The following is a 23,342-nucleotide window of genomic DNA, read 5'->3' as shown; positions in this document are numbered from 1 at the left end:
TATGCTCTGAGCAGTGGCACCAAGACATGTTCAGCTTCCTGGGGGATGTGGGAGACTGGTGCTTCCCTGCAGGGATCCAAAGACAATAGAAGACAGGTGGGGAGTGGTGCTCTCAGCAGCACCTGTGGCTCACACAGGAGGGCTGATGTGTGCTCTTGTTGCAGGTGCTGACGTGGAGACCCCCCTCACTGGATTAGGAGACCAACAGTCCCCTCCCGCGCTCTCAGCTGGAGCCAGTGGGGAGCCAGCAGCAGACAGCCCCTTCTCCCTTCAGCAGCACCTTTCTTTCCACGTCTCCCCTGAGAAACCCGGTGTCTCCTCGGAAGCCGTGGACGGTGTGATGGACTCGGAGCCGCACGTGGCTCTCCGTGCAGGCAGCCAGCAACAGACCAAAGGCTGCCGCCGGAGAAGGCACAAATTCTGAGGCTGGCGATGTGGCAGGGACCCCCAGCAGCTCCCCGTGCCCCACCGAGGGTCTTCTCGGCACCGTACCCCTGCTTCACCTGCAGCCTTTGTCTCCCACTCCCTTTTTGTATGTTTTATACGACCTGTGCGGGGAGTGCCGGGTGGAGAAGCGACTGTGTGTTTTATAGGTGCCTGTGCAGCTTTGCTCTCTGTTACAGAAATGGAAATATATTTATGTATGTTTTTATGAAACTGCAGCACCACGGCGGAGCTGTGCTGGCTTTCTCTGGGGAATGGGAGGGCGCTGGAGGGAGGAGAGGAGGAGCAGCAGACGGTGGGTCTCAAATCACGCTTCCCCAGGCCTGTCCTGGGGGGGAGAGGGTGGTGGGGGCTCAGAGACCCCTGGGCAGGGGGCTGCAGTACCCCCTGCTCCACACAGCAACACAGGAGTGACATTCCCAGCCGGGAGCGGCGGAGGGCACCTTGGTGCCATCTGACAGCCGCAGTCAGCGGATGCGGGGACCAGAGGAGCCACGGCCGCGGTGTCCCCGTGTCCTTGGTGCCTTCCCTGTCCCCAGGTGGCTCTGCCGTGCTCCCGCTCCCCGGGACAGCGCGGGTCTGCCTGCTCCAGACCGGGCCGTGGAGGGACCTGCTCCCCGGGAGCATCCTCACCGGGAACAGGGGAGAGGGGGACTGTGCTGCCTAATTAACGGGACGAGCTGATGCGGAGCTCATTAAACCCCGGGCTTCCACCAGCGCTGCCGCCCGGCCGGGCGCGAGGAGCGGCCCCTCCCGCGGGGGGGGGCCGAGCGCCGCCGCCCATTGGCCGCGGCGGGCCCGGCCTGCGGCGGGCCGGCCAATGGCGGGGCGGGGTGGGGCTGTTGCCAAGGGGACGGCAGCGGCAACGGTCCCCCCGCGCCCCCACCGGCCCCGCCGCCAACGGTCCCGCACCGGCCCCACACCGGCCCCGGCCCCCACGGGCTTAACACCGGCCCCGGCCCCGCCCCGGCCCCCACGGGCTTAACATCGGCCCCCACGGGCTTAACATCGGCCCCGGTCCCACAGCAGCCCCGGCTACACCACCATGGGCAGCCGCAGCACCCGTCCCCAGTCTGGCCGGTACGGCGGACCGGACAGCGCACAGCAGAGCCCCGGCTCCGCCGGCCGCCCCCGGCGAAGCTCGGGCTCGGAAGCGGCGGGCAGCTCGTACTCTGACCGGTGAGCGGCTCCTGCCCTGCGGAGGCCGCGATGGGGCCGGGGATGGAGCCGCCCAGGCTCCCCCAGCCCCCCGGGCCGTTGCAGGGGAGGGACAGCAGCTCCGGCCTCTTGCAGGTCTCGGAGACCCCCTCGTCAGGCTGTCCCGTCGGGTTCGCCCATGGCCGTGGTGGGGCACAGCTGCCACATACACCATCGCAGAGACAGTGGGCGGACGCTGCAAAGGAACGATTCCCGATGGAGCATGGAAACAGAGGATAGGTGGGAGGCAGGGCCCCAACACCATCATGTGCCAGGGGAAAGGCAGGCGTGAGTCCTGTCCTGCGGGCCAGCGCTCAGCAGGTGACATGCCACCTCCCTCCATGCAGGTTCACAATGAGCCATCTGATGAACCAAGAACGGGATTCTTCCCCCAGCACACCGGTAAGGTCTGTCCCTGCCCCAGGCATCCCCTGCCCTTCGTCCCTGTGCCCCTGGCCTAATGCACCATCATCAGGTACAACGAGCCCTGCGGGCGCTCACCATCCCGCTGGAGAGGCTGCACATTATGAAGGGCCACATGATGCAGGCCATGCGCAGGGGGCTGGGCCGCCACACACATTCACGGGCCACCTTGAAGATGCTGCCCACCTACATCTGCGCCACTCCCGACGGCACCGGTAAGACAGCCTGGTCTGAGGATGGGTTGCTCTGCTACCTGCAGCCCCACCTCATTGGACTTGTCTCTGAGGGTGCTGGGGAGGGGTACACAACTCTCCAGTCAGTTATGGAGTCCATAAGCTGCCCCTCTGCCAGTCTCCAGTGCAGGGGGAGTGGCCAGCAGCTAGTTCCCTTGGCCCCTCTGAGGGTTTCAGGCTCTCAGGAGCCTCCTCTATGGAATAGGCTGAGGAGTAGATTTTAAGGGATCTGCCACAGGAGAGGTCTCTGGCCTGACACAGCCTCTGTTCCCCCATAGAGAAGGGTGACTTTCTGGTGGTGGAGCTGTGCCAGAGCCAGGTCCGGACCCTGCTGGTGACCCTCTTTGGAGATGGAAACCCGAGCCCACAAATGATGTACAAGACCTTTGACATGCCAGAGGACATCATGCAGGGCGAGGGGCAAGCGGTATGAGGAGGCCATGGCACAGGGTGGCTGGTGCTGGGCTGCCCAGCACCATGGAGGCTTGGCAGGGCTCTGGACTGGTGCTGGAGCTCTGGACTGCCTCCTACATCCTGGGTACTGGATAAGGGAAGCAGCCCTTACCCCTAGTCATGCCTTTGCAGCTCTTTGATTTCATTGCACAATGCCTGTCCCAGTTCCTGGCTGACACCAACACACCCCTGGAACACCTCCCCCTGGGCTTCGTCTTCCCCTTCAGCTGTCGGCAGACACAGCTGAACAAGGTAAGGGGCCCTGTCCTGGGCTGTGACCACATCCTCCCCAGCACAGCAGCAGTGGGGAGAGAAGCCAGTCCAGTGCTGGAGGCCAATGGCTCTGCCGCATGTTCTCCACAGGCAGAACTCATCTCCTGGTCCAAGGGCTTCAGCTGCAAGGACGTGGTGGGGAGGGATGTTGTGCAGTTGCTACAGTCAGCCATCAACAAGCAGGAGGTGGGGGACCGTGGGGTGGGGGGGACCTGGTCAGGGGCTGCCCCTGTGGAGGGGCTGATGATGCTCTCATTTTGCTCCCGGTCAGCTCTCCCATGTGGAAGTTGTTGCCCTGATGAATGACACGGTGGGCACCATGATGACCTGCAGCACAGAGGGAAGACCTTGTGAGGTTGCCTTGGTTGCAGGTGAGCAGCGGGCACCCCACGTGCCAGGGTGGAGGGTGCTGGGGGGGGCTGAGCCGGTGCTCACCCCCATTGCTCCCTGCAGACAAGGGCAGCAACTGCTGCTTCATGGCCGAGGCACATCTGGTAGAAACGGCAGAGGAGACCAGCGGGCGAATGTGTATCAACACTGAGTGGGGCCGCTTCGGGGACGATGGTATTCTGAGTGACATCCTGACCCCCTATGATGAGTGCGTGGACGAAGAATCCTTCAGCCCTGGGGAGAAGAGGTGCTCCCACCCCTCAGCAAGGACAGGGTCCTTGGGGGTTCCCCATCCATCCCTGAGCATGTCAGGCCCTACCTACAGGAGCACAACAGGAGCCCTGCAATGCTCCTGGGTGCTCTCAAAGGGCCAAGGGGTGCTAGGGAGGCACAACTGACTCCCATGTGGGCTGCATGCAGATTTGAGAAGATGGTGGGCAGCCTGTATCTGGGGGAGATCACCCGGCACGTGCTGATTGCCCTGGCCGCTGAAAAAGCACTCTTCACTGGGAGCAGCATTGCTGTCCTGAAGGAGAAGGGTGTGCTCACGACCCATCAGGTTCTGGAGATCATCAAGTGAGTGTCTGGGGACCAGGAGCTACCGTGGGTGGGAGAATGGGGGGGTGATGGATGGGTGCCCCTATTTGCGAGCTGTTGGACCCGCAAGTGTTGCAAGGCTGTGCTCTGCCTTGCAGCATTGAGGAAGGCATGGCTGTGACGAAGACGACTCTGGAGGCTCTGGGGCTGCAGCCAAATGAGCAAGATTGCAGCCGGGTGCAGCAGATCTGCCGGGCGGTGGTGAGCCGCGCTGCCACGCTCTACGCCACTGGCCTGGCTGCCGTCCTCAGCTACATGTGCGAGACCCGGGACATGGATCAGCTGCTTGTCAATGTGGGGGTGGATGGAGAATTGTACCAAGGCCACACCAGGTGAGGAAGGTCATGACCCCAGTGCAGGGATAGTGGCCAGGAGCTGGTTCCCTTGGCCCCTGTGAGAGTCTCAGGCTCTCAGGAGCCTCACCCACAAGTGAGTGACTGTTCGTGGGACAGGGTGAGGAGCAGATTTTAGGCATCCCAGCAGGATGCCTCATGCCCTTGCTATCTTCTTCTTCCTCTGGCAGGTTCAAGGAGATCCTGCAGAGTGTGACAAGGCTGCTGGCCCCTGAGTGTGTGCCCACTCTCTTGCCCTCAACAGATGGGTCTGGGCGGGGGGCAGCCATGGTGACAGCAGTGGCTGTGCGCCTGGAGGCCCAGCGCCGGGAGGTGGCCAAGGTGCTGGCCCCACTGCGGCTCAAGCATGATGACCTGGTGGAGGTCCAGGCACTGATGAGGCAGGAGATGGAGCTAGGGCTGGGTCAGGAGACCCATGCCAATGCCTCTGTCCGCATGCTGCCCACCTACGTTTGTCACACGCCTGATGGCACCGGTGAGGGACGGGGGCATTGGGAAGTGGGTGCCAATGAGGCCATGGCTATGCTGATGCCCTGTGCTGGCTCTCTACAGAGCAAGGTGAATTCCTGGCACTGGACCTGGGAGGGACCAATTTCCGTGTGCTGGTGGTGCAGGTGACAGAGGAGGGCATCCGCATGGCCAGTGAGATCTACGTCATCCCAACTGCCATCATGCAGGGCACCGGCGAGGCGGTGAGGCTGATGACCTACGGTTAAGGGATGGTGTGAGGGGGTCCACGTTGCCTCCCTCCTTGCTGTCTGTCTATAGGGCTGGGATGGGGCTGGGAGAGCACCCTGCAGCATTATCCCAGCCCCCGCCATGCTGACTGTGGCCACAATCCACAGCTCTTTGACCACATCATCGACTGCATTGTGGACTTCCAGCTGAAGCAGAACCTGATGACACACACCCTACCTCTCGGCTTCACCTTTTCCTTCCCCTGCCAGCAAGTGGGCCTGGATAAGGTGAGGGGTTGCCTCCAGCCCCATGGGTATAGGAAGGACACTGGGATGTGGTGTGAGGCGGCTGCCTGGAGGCTGCTCCTGCCTCTCTTGCAGGCATTGCTGCTGACCTGGACCAAAGGCTTCAGTGCCTCAGGCTGTGTGGGGCAGGATGTGGTCCAGCTGCTGCGGGAGGCTGCTGAGCGCAAACATGTAGGGAACGTCCTGTGGTCCATCCCTGTCCCTGGGGTGCACCCTGCGCCCAGGTGGTGCCAACCCCAGGAGCGAGCTGGCTGTCACTAGGCTGCATGTGTCCCCATCTCCTGTTTGGCAGCATTCAGGGCTGAAGGTGGTGGCTCTGGTTAACGACACAGTGGGAACCATGATGTCCTGTGGCTACGAAGACCCAAAATGTGAAATCGGGCTCATCGTGGGTGAGAAGCACCTCTGTAACCAGGAGTTCCCCATCCCCTCACCACCACCCCATCCTATGTGGCATGGCCATGTGCCTTTACCACAACTGTGGTGGGAGTGACACCAGCATGGGGCCCGCAGGGACAGGGACAAATGCCTGCTACATGGAGGAGATGCGGAACGTGGGTACTGTGGAAGGGGACGAGGGCCGCATGTGCATCAACATGGAGTGGGGGGCCTTTGGGGACAATGGCTGCCTGGACCACATCTTCACCAGCTTCGACAGGGTGGTGGATGAGCAGACCATCAATCCCGGCAAGCAGAGGTGGGCAAGGGCCCTGGGGCAGAGGGGGCTGGGAGTGGGTGGCTGTGCCCAGCTGAGGCTGTGCCTGGGGCAGGTTTGAGAAGCTCATCAGCGGCATGTACCTGGGCGAGATTGTGCGCCACATCCTGTTGGCAATGTCAGACAAAGAGCTCCTGTTCCACGGCAATCCCAGCCCCAAGCTCTTCACCAAGGATATCTTCAAGACCAAGTTCCTCTCTACCATCGAGCTGTGAGTGCTGGGCTCCGCTGGGTTCCCTGAACCTGGGGTGGGGGGCCGGAACTCCAGGAGAAGGGGCCATGCTACATTGATGGGGCACAGGCAGGGTGATACCACTCCAGCCTATGGGATGGGGACAGTGGTGGGAACAGGGACTTTGGTGCTAACTGTGGCATTGGTCTGGGTCAGCGATGGGCTGGCCCTGCGGCAGATACGGCAAATCCTGCAGGACCTGGATCTCAATGCCAGCTACGAGGACAGCGTGCTGATGCGGGAAGTGTGCCATACTGTGTCCGTGCGGGCAGCCCAGCTCTGCGCTGCCGGCTTGGCTGCTGTGGTGGAGAAGATGAGGGAGAACCGGGGCCTGGACCGACTGTCTGTCACCGTAGGGGTGGATGGCACCTTGTACAAGCTGCACCCACAGTGAGTGGGGCCAGGGATGGCAGGAACCCACCAGGGACCCTTACCCTATGGCAGGAGCGTGGGGTGGGAGGCATGGGGTGAATGGAGTCATTCCATTCACATGGACATGAGTCCTCACCTTCCCCTCCTGTCCCCTCCAGTTTCTCCCGCTGCCTCCAGAGGACTCTGCGGGACCTGGCGCCCAACTGCACCGTCAAATTCATGCCATCAGAGGACGGCTCGGGGAAAGGGGCTGCGCTTGTGGCAGCTGTGGCCTGTCGTGCCACCGGCCCGGGGCAATAGCCATCACCATCACCATCACACCAATAAAGCGCTGTGCTCCACACCTCTGACTTCTGAGGGGGAACATGAGGGGCGTGGGGCAGCGCATGGCCGGGCACAGCCCCACGTAGCAATATATATCGAATTTATTTACATTCACGTCCGGCAGACCCCCCGCCCGCGGCACCGCTATGTACATAAGGCCAAGTGTAAATACTTGAATGCACTTAATACAGAATTAAAAAAACGGTCTTTACACAACACGGCACGGGGCCTGGGGCCGCCCGGCCCCACACGCAGACAGCACGACGGCACCGCACGCACGACGCACACCCAGCGCCCCCTCGACCCCCACCATGGGGCTGTGGGACCCCCGGGGATGGGCTGAGCCCCACCGCCACAGTGCTGGGGGGGCCTGGCTGCCGTGGGGCACAGGCATCCTGCTCTCCCAAGGAGGCCAGGCAGTCCTCCCTGTGCGCTGTGGGGCAGCAGGGGTTTGGGGGCCAGCCAGGGCCCCCCCAGCCCCATGGTGGCAGTCCCCTGGGAGCGGAGTTTCCCGTCCCCCCTTCCCCGCCACACTCAGCACTCAGCCTCGGAGACGGCGAAGAGGGCCCCGTCCTGCTTGCCGACTTCAGCCACGGCAGCGGCCAGCTGTGAGAGGTTTCCATTGGGGAAGTGCCGCGCTTCCCACAGGTTGAGGATCATGGCTGTGGGGCTGGGCTTCGAGGCGAAGAAGCTGAGATGGCTGGAGGGGGACAGAGGGACCATGTCAGGGCACAGGGATGGCTCCACATTCTGCTACCAGCCCTGTGCTAGCCTCACCTTGGCCAGCACCCTGGTCCCAGGATCTCACAGCATTCCAGCAACCATCTATAGGTGCAGGATGAGGCCAGAACCCCTATTTACCATGCCACCCCATCTCCATCACTGTTCTCAGCCCGGGTCACCTGTCGAGGTTGAGCTTCTGTGCCAGCGTCCTCCAGTCGGCTCCCCGGGTGCCTGGCGGGTCCAGGCTGCTGATGATCTTTTGGCGGATGAGGAAGGGGATCTTGAAGGCACTGGGGCCCACCAGAGCTGGGGTGGCCACCTCGTTATCGGGGACCAGCCAGTCTGAAAACCTCGTGTCCTAGGGAAGAGCACCAGGGGGGAAGGGGGAGGCATGTGAGGCCATCTCGTGGTCACCCCCAGGAGTCCCCCAGCCCTGCCCTCACCTTGGCAATGTTGAAGTTGACGGTGAAGCTCTGCCCGTCTCCCTCCACCTGCCAGACCCAGATCTTGCAGGCCAGTTCGCAGGTGCTGGTGCTCAGGCGCTCCAGGGTGAAGGTGCAGTGCAGAAAGGGCTGCAACCCACTCCAGATGTGATAGAAAGGGATCTCCTGCAGTGGGGTGATGGGAGGGAGTTGTCAGAGTGGCAGAGACATCCCTCCACACCCCCTTCCCCATCCCCACACACCGGCCAGACTCCCCACCTGGTAGCTGGCGAGGAGCTTGCTCTTCCAGAGGGAGCTGGGCATGTCATGGATGGAGAGGCGCAAGTTGTGGTAGCTGTCCTTGAAGTGCAGCACCCGGGGAGCTCCAATCAGCTGCCCCCCCAGCTGCTTCTCCAGCTGGATCACCTCCTGCCGGCACATGCAGTGGTCAGGCAGGAGATGCCACACCCTGGGAGCACAGCCCTTGCTCCAAGCTGGGATGGGCGGGGATGGGGACCCCCAGTACCTTGAGGACATCCTGGGTGTCGCTGAGGCAGTAGACACGGATGTTGTACTCGAGCGAGGGGCAGGCGGCCGGCGCAAACAGGACCAGCTTGAGGCGCTTGGAGGCCGCCATGCTGAGGGACTCCCCGACCAGGGCGAAGCGCCCCAGCTGCTCCGTGAACACATAGCAAGCCTGCGCTTCCAGCTGGCAGTAGTACAGCTCCGTGCACGGCTCAGCACCCAGCTGCAGCACGTCCTGCGGCACCCAGGCAGAAATGCACCTTGGCCACAGCCGTCCCCCCTCCATCCCTAAACCCCCTTGTCCCTGTGGATGCTCACCTCCCACGTGCCCTCGCATGACTGCTTCTTCAGCCGGATGCTCCAGTTCTCGGCGCTGGCCTCCACGCAGTGCCCCATGGCCAGGATGGCAGGCCGGGTGAGGAGGACCCCGGGAGGGCCACAGCTGACAATGGGGCTCAGCAGCGTCTGGCAGCCGGCCAGGGGCAGCCTGGGGCAGCAACGGGGGCAGCTGAGTCAGGACGGACCCCTTTCCAAGAGCCACGTGCCCCGGCAACCCCTGCACCTACCTCACCTCCTCCTGCTTGTGCAGGGTCAGGTAGACCTCGTAGATCTTTCCCCGCGGGATGGCATCAGGTGGGATGAGCAGGCTGATCCCTGGGTGGGAACGGGGGTGCAGGCAGGGAGTGAGCCCCATGAGGACACTGCCTGCACTGGGCAATGCTCCAGACCCCCCGCCCCAGCGTACCTGTGTTGGGGATCATGAGCCGCCCCCCCAGGAAGTTGAAGGTGCCATAGGCCATGTTGTTGGTGCCACGGGGCAGAGAGCGGAAGTAGCTCTGGGTGGAGAGCCGGGCCACGAAATCAGCGCCCTCAGCAGCAGGTGAGCTGTGGTGCAGTGTGTGCCGCCCAGCACCCAGCGGGCTCAGCAGATGCCCATTGGGCAGCTGGAGCTTGGCAGGGCCATCCTGGCGTGAGCAGAGCGAGCCCTGGTAGGTCATGGTGGTGGTGCTGAGGTCAGGCTGGATGGTGAGCAGGCTGGGGTTGTCTGTGGCACAGAGCAAGCAACCATGGTGCCAGGGCATGGTGGGAACAGGGGGTCCCCACCAGCAACGCAGTGGCACAGTCGGCCCCAGGGGGCATGGGGTACACAATCCCTTCTCCCGAGTGAGGATCCTATAGGGCACAGCCACCCCTGGGGGTTGAAAGGGCATTGAGTCCCTGCTCCATGGTATTGACCCTTGGGGTACAGTCACCAGTGGGGTCCTCAGAGCACATAGCAGCAACTCAGGGTGCTGTGTGTAGGGAACAGGGATACTTTAGGACACAGAGCCCCTGCCCACAACCAGGGACCCTACGTGGCACAGAGCACTGACCCTGCAGTCAGGGGCTCTTTAAGATACAACATCCCTGACCCATAAGGCACAGAACCCCAGCTCAAGACCAGGTATCCCACAGGGCACAGAACCCCACCCAGGGATGCCCTGGGGCAAACAGCCCCTACCCAATCCACCAGGGGGTTATGGCCACCCCCACGTCCCAAGGGACACCATGTCCCAGTGCGGTGCATTGTCCCTTCAACCCTCGCTCACCAGCTTTGCTGGGCTTGATGCTGACAGGCTGGAAGCCGGCGGTGAGGATGGAGGAGTCAGCCACATCAGCGTCCAGGCCCCCCTTCTTGCGGCAGTACACCAGCACCCCCACCAGCAGCAGCAGCACCAGGCACACGGCCACGGCTACCAGTCCCACGTACAGCGCCACGTCCTCTGCACCAGGGGCAGCTGTGCAGGGCAGGTGTCAGCACCCACAGCCACCCCCAACCCCCTTTCCCAGGGGACAATCCTGTCATCCCCGCCATGCTCACCATGGGTGCAGAGCTCAGAGGTGCAGTTCTGAGTGTCCAACTCGGGGCCATGGCAATCCCGGCCCCCGTTGCGTGGTGCTGGCTCTGAGCACTCCCGGCTGCGCCAGTGGGTGCATTCGGCCCCGCACTCCGACCACTTGCTCCACTCTGACCAGGCGCCATCCACTGTGGGTACAGCTCGAGGTTACCACCCCGCTACCACCCCTCTCCCCTGCCCCAGGGCTGGCAGAGACGGACACACAGGGGAGTTGGAGGACAAGACAGCCGGTGAGGACAGGGACCTCAATGGGCGCAGTGGGGAGTGCAGCATCCGCACGGTGGGGCGGTGGTGGTGCCCTGGGCAGGACGGGTACCTGGGCAGAGGGTGGTGCAGGCGGTTTTCTGCACATTTTGGCCCTCACAGAAAGCCCCTCCGTTGAGGGGTGTGGGGTTGGTGCACGTCCGGCTCCGCTTCTGCCAGCCCCGTCCACAGCTGGTGCTGCAGCCTGACCACTGCGTCCACGTCGACCAGCCGCCATTCACTGGGTGGAGAGGGACCCATCAGTGTCCTGCCATGAAGTGGACGTGGGGAGGGACAGGACGGGGAGGATGACACTGGGGCAGCATGGCAGGGACCAGTAAAGTGGGGCTGTACCATAAACAATGATGGCGGCAGAGGAGCTGCGGCGACGGGCCACGATGTTTTTAGCCACACAGGTGTAGTTGGCAGTGTCGGCCAGGCGGGCCTGACGCAGCACCAGACTGTGCTCTGGCGTCACGTAGACATTGGCGTCCAGTGCCGGATCCACCAGCTCCTCGTTGCGCAGCCATTCCACCTGCAGAGCACAAGGACATCACCATGTGCCTGTGTGGGAGCACGCACGGCATCCTCATCCTGCCCTGCCCGGCTGCAGGGACTCACCTCGGCAGGGGGGATGCCCTCAGGAGGGCGGCATGGCAGCACGATGCCCTGCTCGATGGAGACCTCCCTGGCTGTCGGCTCCTGCTCGAAGTTCTTGCGTAGATCTGGGGAGGCACAGGGGTGAGAGTGGGGCCAGGCCAGCGCCCACTGCCCATCTGGGCACCCACAAGACACTCACAGGCGATGCGCACGAAGGCTTTCTGGCTCTTGGTGGTGCCAGAGGAGCTCCAGGCCACGCACTGGCACCAGTACTCCTCCAGCCCAAAGATCTTCTCCACTTGCTGGCGAGTGACCTCGATGCGCACCTCCATCACTGGCAGCCCTGGGACCGGTTGGCAGCGTGTCAGCAGAGGTGTGCCAGGAGCAGTCTCCACGGCCCCAGCCCCACGCAAGCCCCACCAAGAGTGGCACACGTGGCTCCCTGTGACTGGGGCCGGCACCGTCCCTCCCGCTAGTGCTCACCGGTGCTGCGGTCAGTGCTGTGCTGCGTGACGTGGTCACTTTGGTGCACCCACTCGCCGTTGCACTTGAAGTAGATCTGTGTGGCAGGGGTTGCACGGCAGGCCAGGCTCACTGCCTTGTTCTTCACAATGTAAACGTCCTCTGGCTCCAGCTGGAAGTGCGGCAGCAGGTCTGGGGATGCGCCGGATGCCGGGTTGGCCACAGTTGCGCTTTGCTGAGCACCTGCGGGGAAATGGGGCTCGGCCACCTCCAGCATGCCCTGGCTGGGCCATCATCCACCCCAGCAGGCCCCATGCCAGTGGTCCTGTGCATCACCACCGTCCCCCCGCTTGCGACGTGGGAGCCCCCTCCCATCCCTGCCATCCATCAGGGAGAGCAGCCGCACGGTGGCTGCGCCCGCTGAACCCGCGCCGATCCCTCATGTCCACACTTAGTGCTAATGAAAAGGAAATGTAGTGTGACCAACAAGGGCCATTGCTCACGCCTCTGGGGTGCCTGCCACCCCCTCCCCAGCATGCTCTAAGGCATCAGCCAGAGGCTGCATCCTGCCCTGCAGTACCCCAGAGTGTCACAGGGATGCTGGGCAAGTGGTGGGCACACAGCAGGGCAGCACAGCAGTCCATCCTGTCCTGTGCCACTGACACCCTCACTGGCATGGCATGTGGGGGTTGGCTGTCCCCAGGGTGACAAGGGTGGCTCAGGGTTGCACGCTTGTCCCACCATGGGGACAGCAGTGCTGGGGACATATGGCACAGCCTTAGGACGCCTGCATCCCCCATCCTAGACATGGCCAGGTGTCCCCCCTCCCCCCACCCCACCGGCGTCTGCCACAGAAAGAGTTAATAAACCAGGGCCCTAAATAAGCATTTGATTAACAAACGATAAAATAGCGATTGTGTCACTGAATGAAGCTGTAATTGCTGCTGCTAATTGGCTGGTTAGGATTTAATAAGCAATTAAATGGGATGGAATGCGCAGTAATTAAGTGCCTTCGTTTGGCAACCACCAGCCACTCCCCATGTGCCCATGGGACCCCACTGCTCGTGCCCACCCCAGCTGGCTCCTGCTTGGCACAGCCGCCTGCGCCACAGGGACACAGGGGACACAGGGATACCTCAGGTCCTGCCTGGGTCTCCCAGGGGAGCCTCAGGCCCTGTTGCTCTCCCCAGCTGGATCAGGCCCCTCGGAGCTGGGAGTGGGTGCCGATGAACCTGCCACGATGCCCGCCGGGATGGGCAAGGTGCGGCAGCTAATTTACGCGGGGAAGATAAACGGCGACCATAACGCGCCAGTTATTACCCCATCAGCACTTTTACAATGTCACTGGTAATTAATTTAATTAAAACCCCTGTCAGGGATATACAGGCATTTCATATTTCAATGGTTTAACGACCCCCCCCCAGCCTCAGCCTGGGGCCAGCCCGGGGGGTCATGGCGCGGACAGGCGCTGCGGTCCCCGGCACGGTGCCGTACCTGACGCCGGCTGCGGCACCGCTTGCTGCATCACCCGTGGTTGCACTGCTGTGCCCGCTGCTCGGGCACTCCTGAGTGCCCATGCTACAATACCCACGCTGGCACATGGGCGCTACGTAAATAAACCCAATTTATTTGTGAAATACCATGTTTGCTGCTGCACAGCACCACAGCTGCCTCCTGCCCGGGTGACTGTGGCAGGCATGCCAGGTGAACTGTGCCGTGGGACCGGCCTTCTAATCACATACAAAATTAGTACAGCAATTCCTGAGCTGTGTGGGTATCCATCATAGCTGAGTGGAGGGGCACAGGAAACTCGGGGCCAGCAGCAGTGGGTAGGGGAGGCAGGATGAGCATGGAGCCCCTCCCACTGCCCACCCAACCAGGGTGCTGGGTGCCTTGTGGGCAGGATGGGACCATGGGCAGCAAACGGATCTGGGAATGTGCAGTGAGTGCAGAGCCAGGGTGCTGCTGCCTAGTCCTGAATGGGATGCTGTCCTGCCACTGAGCATTGTGCCAGGCACTGGTGGGGCCCTGTGCTGTGGTGTGGACATGGATAGACCCATGTGGCATAGCTGGGAGGCTGGAGCTGGCCTGGAGCCCCATGAGGCAGCAGAGGGGCTGTGGTCTGGTTGCCCCACACACCACGAGCACCCCATCAATGACGGGCACCCCACACACCCTGTTGCCATCCAATGCACCACAGCCAGCCCACACTTTATGGCTCTGCCAAACACCACAGGGATTTCATGCACTGTGGATGCCCAGCACTCTGTGGGCACTTACATCCCATAGGCACTCCGTGCCCCACATCCTGTGGGGCCCCCCCCGCAGCGTGGCCCCACCCCAAGCCCGTGGGTGCGGGCGCAGCGTGGGCGCCCCGTGGGCAGCGGCCCCCCACGTGGCGCGTGCCGGCTCCCGCATCGGCCTCGCGCTCACCTGCCGCTGCGTTGCCATGGAAACAGGCGAGATGCTTATGTCACCTTGGCAAAAGGAACCGGGGAACTTCGGCGGGATTGGGGACCAGGGAGACAGGGACCAGGGGGATGCGGGATGCTGGGTTCCACACACCCCGTGCCCCCCCTCAACCATGGCAGGGCACAGCCTTGGCCGTTCTCCCTGCAGTCAAAGGGCTGACTGCGAGCGCGGTTTGCTCCAGCGCAGATAAATCCCTGCCAGTAAAGTCTGTGCATTAAGCAGGGCTTTAATAGCAATTATCCCCCCCACACACGTGGGCTAACGAGCGGTTATGGGGATGAAGGGGACAGGGTGGTGGGCTGGGAAGCAGGGCTGCAGCACACACCTCAGGACGCAGAGGAGATGGGGACACCCTGCTGTGGGCTCTAAGCACCAGCCCTCACCACCCCAGCACTATGGGACCCCCAGCTGCTCCCAGTCCCCTCCCCATGTACAGAGCTCCCCCTGCTCCCTGTGCCCCACCGCTGCCACCCCAGGTGACCACACAGCCTCTCACTTTAGCACCTGCACCTCCACAGCAGCAGAAACACCAGGTGTACTGGTGTTACTGGGCAAGAAGAGACTGCCTTGCACTGCACTGCCCAGTGTTGGGGGGCACTAATAAGACCCACTGGCTGCCAACAGCTGCTCCCAGCCTGGTCCCTCTGGTCCTCAAAGGGCTGATCCTGCCCTGGTGCTGGTGCCATGGTCCCCAGCAGTGCCGGGAGCAGCCCGCTGGGTGCCTCGGTGCCTGCTGCGGGGAGACACTGGGAAGGTCAGCATGTTCTTGGCAAGGAGAGGCTGCCTACGGGCGGCTGCGGCAGTGCCAGACCCGGCACCAGCACACTGGTGGGTGCCTTCTTGGCACAGCTGCCCCGGGGAGGGAGCAGGCAGCTGCCTGCAGTGGGACAGCGCTCCAATAGCACGGGTCTGCCCTGAATGCTGCTGCCCTGGTGACCATCGGTCACCCCTGATGGGGCATCCTGCCCCATCCTCCCTCTGTCTCCAACCCCTGCATGCACCCCTGCCTGCTGCTGCCACTCTGGGGGTCCCCACAGCGGTGTGTGGGACCTTTACACCAGCACCTGCCTCCACCACTGTGCCCCCCCTGTGGACCTCCCTGAATCCCTGTGGGCTTTGTAGACAGCAGATTTGCTCCCAGCTGGTGCCCCATCCATCGTGTCCATGCCAGGCCTGGCACACCATTAACATGAAAGATTTCCTTGCACTTTGCCGACACCCAGCCTGCGCCCCAGCAGCAGGTAATTAAAGCAATAATTGCTGCTGATTGCGACGGCCTTAACGAGGGAAGGGTGGGCATTAGGGGGAGGGCAGAGGGTGCCCATCTGTGCCCAGGGGAGCCTGCGGGTGCCAACCTGCACAGAGGGGCATCCCATTGCTGGCACTTTGCCCTCTGCAGGGTGCAGAGAAGGGAACTGGCACAACTCGACACAATCAAAAAGCTTGTCTGAGGCTTTGAGCTGGGCACCATCCTGCTGGGAGAGGTTGGCTCTGAGCCACGATGAGCCAGTTCTGCCTCTGGGAGACACCCAGCCATGGGCCACAGCATCGCCCAGCACTGCCCAGCTGGCCACAGCTGCTCCAACCCTCACCTGGGGCATTAGGACATGAGCAAAGGCTCTTCCTGCACCCAGCTCCACACCCCACGCAGTCCCACAGCAATGCCAGGCGGGTGCCAGTGCCAGCCCCAGCTGGGCAGGGAGCCAGCAGGGTCGGATGCCAAAGCTGGGTAACAGGGCCTGGCTCCTGGCCAGCCTGGCGCGTGCTGAGCACTGGGGACGACGCGACGATGGGCACATGATGCCAACGCATCCCCCATGCTCCAATGGGCACAGTGCCCTCCGGGGTGCCCCTGCCTGCCCGAGGATCACGTACCCAACATCCCAGCATGTCCTAGTGAGCCAGCCACTGTCCTGGCCCTGCTGACATATGCCCCACGTGTGCCAGCCCCACGGCCATGGGGGATGCTCAGTGGGGGTGCCTGTCTCCCGGTGAGTGCCTGGCAGCGTCTGGGCGCTGATGAAGCAAGCGCTCCTTATGAATGAATTAGGCAGGTTTTCATGACAATGGAGCTGCCTAATTACGGATTTGAGTTGATACCGCTCTCCCCATTACATGCAATTAGTATGTGCCAGGGTGGGCAGGGCTCCCAGCACCCGCCCAGGGCTGCACGCCCCGGCTGTGCCCATGCTGTGCCTGCGCATGGCCCACGCTGCCCTGTGCCTGGGGTCTGGGGACAAAGGTGCCAGTGCCAGCAAAGGCAGCCAGGGCTGGCAACTCCTCCCCAGGGACCACCTCCACCTGCCTGGGGGCTACCAGCCCTGGCACCCAGTGGAAGGCACTCTTCCACCAGGCACACACAGAGCCAGGGCTGAGAGGGGAACTGTTCCCCACCAACCCCAGTGCCTGTGAAGCCCCAAAGCTCACCAGACTTCGTGTGCTGGCAGGACCCATTCCAAGCCCTGACAGCCCTTCTCAGCAGCACTGCACGGGGAAAGAGCCCTGTCCTGGGCTCTGCTCAGTGGGGGATGAGACTCTAGCCCAGCCTGGCACTGGGATGGTGGGGGACACATGACCAGCCCAGTCCCATGTGCGGGAGCTGTCCCTGCGGTCCCGATCCTGGGGAAGCTGAGTGGCTTTCTTGACTCTCTTTTAACTGACAGTGAGAAGCAAACACCCCGGCTGAGCCCTGGCCCCGGCGGGAGGAGTGTCAAGGTCACCCTCAGTCCTGCACCCCACCAGAGCAGGCAGGGGAAATGAGTGCAGGGCCAGGAAGGACCCTCTGTTCGTGCAACAGTCCCAGGTGCTAGGGTCCAGTCCCGCAGTCTCTCCCCCTCATACCCACGGGTGGCACATGGTGGTGACCGCAGTCCCAGCACCTCACAACCCTGTGGCAGCAAGGGCTGGCTGAGGGGTCTGGAACCTGAGACCCCGGTCCTGCAGGAGCCCTGGGCTAAGGGCTGACACCCACCCGGGAGCAGCACCCAAAGCGCGAGCTGACAGCAGGGTAACTGGGCAACTGGGACTGATTGGATGAAGACAGGGTCCCAGTGTGCCCAGTCTGGAGCCAGCCCACCCCAGCATGCCCATAGGCAAACAAGCGGCACATGGACCAGAGATGGTGCTGGGACCCAGAGCGGTGCTGGCACCGAGGGTAGGGGATAGCAGGCCATGCACAGCGCACGGTCCCCATGCCATCATCCCTTGGCACCAGCACCAGTTACAGGGTGGTCTCGTGTGCTGCCGACCACCCAGGTGGGGCAGGCTGTGAAGGGCCTGCAGTGGCTCCGGGGGTGCCCAGCCCCTGGCGGCACTGTCAGCGCCCCTGTTCCCTCCCGCAAGCACCTGCCAGGCTCCGCACGGTTTGATGTAGTGCCAGCCCCGCGTGGCACCGAGCCAGAACAAACAGCCCTGGGCAGGCTGCGTCTGCCGCGTGCTCATGCTGACAGCCGGCACGGAAGCTTCCCAGTGCCCGGTGTGTGCCAGCCCTGCCCGCCACCCTGCCCTCCTGCCTGCCCCACAGAGCCGCCAGTGCCCAGCCAGGCACATGTTGTGGGGTGATGTGCGATGCAACGACCTGGTATGCCAGGCTGTGGGGCACCACGTTGTGGGGTGCAGTGGTTGGGGGTTGTCTGCTGGAGCCCAGGGGTCCCTGGCAGACTAGTGAATCCAACTGCATCATGTGGCTTGTGCAGGGTTAGAGCAGAGCCTGTGGCCCCAACCAGAGGAGCTGGGACAGCATCTGCTGTGGCTGCTGTGGGTCACACTCGCCAGAGCAGGAGATGCACTAGGGTCTGGCACCGGCTGCAAAGATGCCACGGCACTGCTGGATCAGTGGTAGCTCTCAGGAAGGACTCTGCTCCCGTGCCCTTGCCCACTATCCAGTGTAGCAGTCAAGCAGGGCAGGCTCCCATCTCGAGAGGTTGCCCCTCACTGCTGCCCAGAAGTGAGCCCCAGCCCTCTCTGTCACCCTTGCCCTTCCCCTGCAGGCACCAGCCACAGTGGGCACACTGGGGATGCTGCTCTGTCGGGCAGTTAGGGGTCCTTTGCCTGGACAGCCGAGTTCCCCGCCCCCAGCCTGTGCCTCGGTTCCCTGGGGGAGGGGAGCTGTGCCATGCCATGCCATGCCATGCCGTGCCATGCTATGCCAGGCTGGAGCAGAGGCCCAGCCCTGTCTGTGCTGAGCGGTGCCCGTGCTGGTGGCTGGGCTCAGTCGCGCCGCGGCCGCCTGTGAGCTGCCTGCAAAGTGAATGGTGGGGACCAGCACCAGCACCACACCGCCTGAACCAGTGCTGGCACTGCCAGGCCCCCCACACTTCCCATTGCAGGGTTGGTGTGAGCTGCTCTGGTGCACCCCTTGCCCCTCTGCCCCCCACATCCATCCATCACCACGTCCCCATGGGTGCCATGGGGACAGCCCTGCTCCATGCCCAGCTGGGGGTCAGTATGACAGCACCCCCCATATGGGATCCCCTACATCCAAAGGATGCCCACTCACCGCGCCGGCTCTGCAGTGTCCCCCTGCAGATGGGGCCGCGCTGAGAACGCAGGGTCCCTGGGGCTGCCAGGACGGTTGTGGCTGCAGCCCCCCTGGGTGCCCACTGTGCCCTCCTGGCACATCGAGGCCAGGCTAGGGGACGTCTCCGGTGGCGGCAGGAGGGTCAGCGGGCCGGGACCTCCGGACGCAGAAGGGGGTCCCCCCCCTCGGACTCCCCGCAGAGCGCACGTCCAGCTTCGCGCAGCTCCCCGCCCCCAGCCCGGTCCTTTGTCTGCAGCCGCCACTTCCCGGCTGTCGTGACACCTACCAGTGGCCGCCAGTCCCGGGCATCCATCGTACCCCCGGTCACACGACCCCCGGCCCGGCCGCCGGGGCGGCCCAGCCCCGAGGGTCCTCCCGACCGCTCCTCCTCCCGCCGAGTCCTGCCCGAGGGGGCAGCGCCGGGGGCAGCCGGGCTCCGGACCGTTCGCGTCTGCAGCAGCACCGATACAGCCCCGCATCCTGCCCGCGTCACGGCCACCCACGCGCATCCCCGCGGCGTGACAGCACCCCCCGGGCTATCCCGTCACCGCGGTCCCCTGTGTCCCGGCCAGGTGATGTGGACGGCACGGACCCTGTGCCAGCGGCAGGGATGCTGTGCGTGGGGCAGGGATGCTGCGCGTGGGGCAGGGACCCCTCGCGTGGGGCAGGTGTGCTGCGGACACCCGTGCCCGGGGCTGGTAGGGTCCCGGGGGAGCGGAGCTGTGCCGGCGAGGCGGCGAGTGCCAGCCCCCCCAGTGCGGGCAGCGTCCGGGGCAGCGCGGGCTGGGCACGCGTGTGCGGCCACGCTCGGGCATGGGGCGGCGGGCGGCAATGCCCTCCGTGGGGCTGGGGACACATTCCCGGTCCGGGAGAGCGCCCTGCCAACACCCCAGCATCCCACAGCACGGCGAACGGTTCCCGTCCCGGGGAGGTCACCGGCGCTCCGCAGGACGCCCACCCGCCGCCGCTCCCCAGGTGACCTTGCCCGGCACCCAGTCCCGGTGCCGGGTCCCCGCCGCGCCGCCGGTCCCCCCCCTCCCGCCCGGAGCGCGGTGCCCCCGCAGGGGACGCGCGGTGACTCACCGGCGGCGGCGAGCAGGGCAGCGGCGAGCAGGGCACCGAGCGGCCCCGGGGCGGCGGCGGCGGCGGCGGCGGCGGGGGGGGCCCGGCGGCGGGGCGGCCGCGCACCCATGGCGCGCCCCGCGGAGCGCTGCGGGGCGAGGGAGCAGGGCGGGCCGCGCTCCGCGCCGCCCTCAGCGGGCCATGGCGCCCCCGCCACCGGCCCCGCCGCGGCTGCCGCCCGCCGCCGCGCCGCTCCGCTCCGCCCGGGCGCCGCCAATGCAGGGCGGGAGCGCGGACCCGCCCGCGGAAGGGACGGCGCAACAGCTGGGCGCGCCCCCGCCACCGCCCCCCGCCTGCACCGCTCCCCCCGCCGGCGCTGCACCCTCTCCTCAGCACACAACGGGGCCGCCGCGGAGGGTCCGCACCGTCTCCGAGCGCAGCGCAGCGCAGCGCGGCATCCCCGGGTTTGCGTCTCCCCGGACACGGTGCATCCCCCGGCACGGCATCACCCCCCTCCGCGGGACCCCCCCCGGCACTGCATCCCCCCGGGACACCCCCGGCAGCGCACCCCCGCTACCCGATGCATCTCCACAACCCACTCTGACCTAAACTTCTGCTGCAACACCGGGTGATGCCCAAGGGTCCCCCCCAGCCCAGCCTGGCAACCCACGGGTGGAGGGTGGGAGGACAATCCCAGGAGATGAGGGTCCTGCAGACGCCCTGCCCTGCACCACCACAGCTCCAGTGGGCGACTGTGTGTCTCATGCTAGGAAATGCTATGGAAGTGGGGACACCATCTTGGCAGGAACGTGGGTCACCTGTGGGGCCCCACCTCACTGCCATAGGTGGGGATCTGGCCTCAAGGTACCCCACGCTCAGCGAAGCTGGCCTCTCCCAGGGACTGTGGCTGCAGGATGCATCCCCTTCCCTCCCCATGCCCTCCCTGAACCCAACCAAGGTGCCCTCAAGCAGTGCTGCTGTCACCAGTGAGCAGATTATAGTGTGGACAAGGGGCAAGGGTCAAAGGGGGGTGAGGCTGTACTGGGGTGCCCAAGGTGCTCCCCAAACCCTCTGGGAGCCAGAGTCCACGCCAGCAGTGTTAAGCAGTCCCTGTCCCCAGCTGTGGGGCCAGGCAGTGGTTCCCAGCGTCACGCAGCAATAATTTCATTAGCAGCATCAGGAACAATTAACAACTGCTCTGATGCCTTCAAGAGCTGAAGAGGGTGGGAAACCAGTGCGGCTCTCCAGGGTGGCACCAGCTGTGCCACGGCTCCATCCACCCCAGCACAATGTCGGCAGTGCCAGGCAGAGCCAAGCCCGCCACCAGCACAGCCCTGGAACAAGACCAGAGCCATCTCTGATCATCACACCCTCCAGGGACCTCCCGTGCCAATGCAGCTGGGGACTGACCATGCACACAGGTAGGGCAGTGAGTGTGGGGTGACACCCATGTGTGCCTGCTCCCGTCCCACCATGCGCCTACCCCAGGTGGTGCCACGTCCTGTATGGACACTGGTGGGGGCCAGTGGCAGAGGAGAGCCCCAGCCCCTATGGGCAGAGCCCTGGCACAGCAATAACCACCCTCCTTCAGGCTGGCTCGTTATTACTGATGGCATTTGCATGGAAACAGGATGTTTTTACTCCTTGCGGCTCCATCTGCTCCTGCTGAAGTCACCGCTCTGCACATGAGCTCTGGGGGGGGCTGCCATGGGAACCAGGGTGAGCTCCCCCCCAGCACCGGGACCCCCAGCCTGGGCTCTCACAGTGGCTGGATCCCCCAGGCTGGCAGTGGGGCAGGGCAAGGCGAGGGTACCCAGCACAGATGGCACCTGAGCAGGGTGCCCAGCATGGTGCCACCCTGGGGCAGCATGGTGGGGAGGGGGCTCGGGGCCCCCCATATGGTGGTAGCCCCATCTGCTCCTTGCACCGCTCTCCCACTCCTGGAGCTCTGCCACCGGTGCCAGCAACAACACTCCCACTGCGTGGGCACCCACTGCATCCTCCCTGTCCAGGGACTGCTGGTGGTGCCCGGTCCTGCCTTGGCTTCTCCCGGTTCCCTCACCATGTGCTGGTGATGCACAGTGCCACGTAGGTGCTGTGCCAGGGCTGCGTGGTGTCACTCTGTGTGTCCCTCCTGTGCTGCAGACCAGCACGGCTGGGTCGTCAGTGGGGAAGTGGCAGGGCACGCTGACGAATTAATAGACTCTAATTAATACAGATTGGGGAGATCACTTTCAATTCCGCTTGCTTTCCCTCTTGCTGAGGAGAAGCTGAGGGGATGGATAAGCCAGATCCTGCTCCACAGCTGCCAGAGCCCTGAGCCCTGTTGCCAAGGGTCCCTGTCTGCCCAGCTCATGCCCATGTGGGCACCTGAGACCCCTGACCACCCACCAGGGTGGTGTGAGAGGCTGCAGCACATAGGGAGCCACAGGACTCAGGGGCTTTGGGGAGAAGAATACAGTACTCAGCTGGCCCAGTGCCCCCAGTGCCATGTGCTCAGCACCTGGGTGTCCCACAAACCCTGGGGGGACACCAGAAACACTGGCCCCATTGGATCCTGTAAATGGATTATTAATCGGAGTAATTAAGATGGAATTAAAAATTAATTCTCCTCTCCAGTGTGCTGTGGTCATGGCTCAGCTGTGTGCTACAGCCACTGTGCCAGGACTTTCATCTGAAAGAGACGATTGGGGCGGAGCCGGAGGGAGGGCATCACCAGGCTCTGTGGGCTTCGGCTGCCACCTCCCCAGGGACATCACCTCCCTGGCAGCGCTCACTTCTCACGATGTGTCCCAGGTGCCAATTTTGTCTGGGCCAGCCAAGATGAGGCAGCTCCCACCACCATGAGGCCTGGAAGAGCCCCTGCCTGTGCCATGCTGACCTCCTGCCCAGCCCTAGCAGCCACGGGCAAGGCCAGCCCTGAGATTTTCTAAACTCCTATCAAATATTTAAGTAGATATTTGAGCTCATGTATAATGGATCACCTGTGCGTTGCCTCCCTATCCATTTGTGGTATTTAAGGAAGCCGAATATTAAACACCATTGTATTAGCAAAACCGCGGCTGCTTAATTGAGTTACAAACAGGGAAGGTGCTGACGAATAAACAATGCATAATGCAGGAACCCGCGGGCAGGATGCAGCGGCCCCGGCGCCGGGCAGGGACGGGGCTGGGCGGGGCACGGGCAAGAGAGCCTTCTGATGGGGAGCAGGCACCAGCGCTGGTGGTGTCGCTGGCAGAGCCAAAGGTGTGAGGAACACGTGCGCCATATGAAGGACAAAGCATGGCAAATACAGCATGGCATGGGACAGCTTGGCCTGGGATTACATGACATGGCGTGGGACATCCTGGGTATCATCCTGCGCAGGGATGCTCAGAAATGGAGCCAGCGAGAACAACCCCAGCCACACAAGGAGCGGAAAGATTAT

The 23,342-nt window shown here is 63.7% G+C and overlaps 3 protein-coding genes across 9 annotated transcripts in view; 2 read left to right on the top strand and 1 right to left on the bottom strand.

The window, feature by feature from the left end:
• Window positions 1–662, top strand: part of UIMC1 (ubiquitin interaction motif containing 1) — a 39,856-nt gene extending 39,194 nt beyond the window's left edge. For all 3 annotated transcript variants that reach the window (XM_027718704.2, XM_027718705.2, XM_027718702.2), the window contains exon 13: window positions 165–662. In XM_027718704.2, coding sequence (XP_027574505.2) covers window positions 165–424 — 260 coding nt within the window. In that variant the 3' untranslated portion in view covers window positions 425–662. The remainder of the gene's footprint in view (window positions 1–164) is intronic.
• Window positions 663–1,378: 716 nt separating this feature from the next.
• On the top strand, window positions 1,379–7,008 carry HK3 (hexokinase 3). Of its 3 annotated transcripts, XM_027718693.2 has the most exons (20): window positions 1,379–1,623; window positions 1,738–1,881; window positions 1,989–2,043; window positions 2,117–2,279; window positions 2,576–2,724; window positions 2,883–3,002; window positions 3,114–3,209; window positions 3,295–3,394; window positions 3,477–3,660; window positions 3,834–3,989; window positions 4,109–4,342; window positions 4,534–4,838; window positions 4,916–5,055; window positions 5,209–5,328; window positions 5,422–5,517; window positions 5,639–5,738; window positions 5,860–6,043; window positions 6,117–6,272; window positions 6,450–6,683; window positions 6,824–7,008. In XM_027718693.2, the coding sequence occupies exons 1-20, from the start codon at window positions 1,490–1,492 to the stop codon at window positions 6,963–6,965; spliced, it is 3,012 nt and encodes a 1,003-aa protein (XP_027574494.2). In that variant the 5' UTR covers window positions 1,379–1,489; the 3' UTR covers window positions 6,966–7,008. The 3 variants fall into 3 exon arrangements, with proteins under 3 accessions (XP_027574494.2, XP_027574496.2, XP_027574498.1); XM_027718695.2 differs by lacking the exon at window positions 6,824–7,008 and having other exon boundaries at window positions 6,490–6,622; XM_027718697.2 differs by lacking the exons at window positions 1,379–1,623; window positions 1,738–1,881; window positions 1,989–2,043; ... (12 more) ...; window positions 5,639–5,738; window positions 5,860–6,043 and having other exon boundaries at window positions 6,188–6,272; window positions 6,490–6,683.
• A 64-nt stretch (window positions 7,009–7,072) lies between these two features.
• On the bottom strand, window positions 7,073–20,060 carry UNC5A (unc-5 netrin receptor A). 3 transcript variants are annotated; one of them, XM_027718699.2, is made up of 16 exons: window positions 19,937–20,060; window positions 11,884–12,105; window positions 11,600–11,743; window positions 11,422–11,525; window positions 11,155–11,335; window positions 10,874–11,041; window positions 10,521–10,685; window positions 10,249–10,437; window positions 9,405–9,704; window positions 9,226–9,313; window positions 8,978–9,146; window positions 8,661–8,894; window positions 8,414–8,563; window positions 8,156–8,320; window positions 7,892–8,070; window positions 7,073–7,689 (listed from the first exon to the last, which is right to left on the bottom strand). In XM_027718699.2, the coding sequence occupies exons 1-16, from the start codon at window positions 20,043–20,045 to the stop codon at window positions 7,524–7,526; spliced, it is 2,733 nt and encodes a 910-aa protein (XP_027574500.1). In that variant the 5' UTR covers window positions 20,046–20,060; the 3' UTR covers window positions 7,073–7,523. The 3 variants fall into 3 exon arrangements, with proteins under 3 accessions (XP_027574500.1, XP_027574501.2, XP_027574502.2); XM_027718700.2 differs by lacking the exon at window positions 19,937–20,060 and adding an exon at window positions 19,140–19,550; XM_027718701.2 differs by lacking the exons at window positions 10,874–11,041; window positions 19,937–20,060 and adding an exon at window positions 19,140–19,555.
• Between the last annotated feature and the right edge of the window lie 3,282 nt (window positions 20,061–23,342).

Source organism: Pipra filicauda, unplaced genomic scaffold (assembly GCF_003945595.2).
Source record: "Pipra filicauda isolate LSUMZ 115617 unplaced genomic scaffold, ASM394559v2 scaffold3_size10097308_pilon, whole genome shotgun sequence".
NCBI classification, from domain to species: Eukaryota; Metazoa; Chordata; class Aves; order Passeriformes; family Pipridae; genus Pipra; species Pipra filicauda.
Note: the sequence above shows the minus strand (reverse complement) of the source record. Positions and strands in the feature narration are given on the sequence as shown.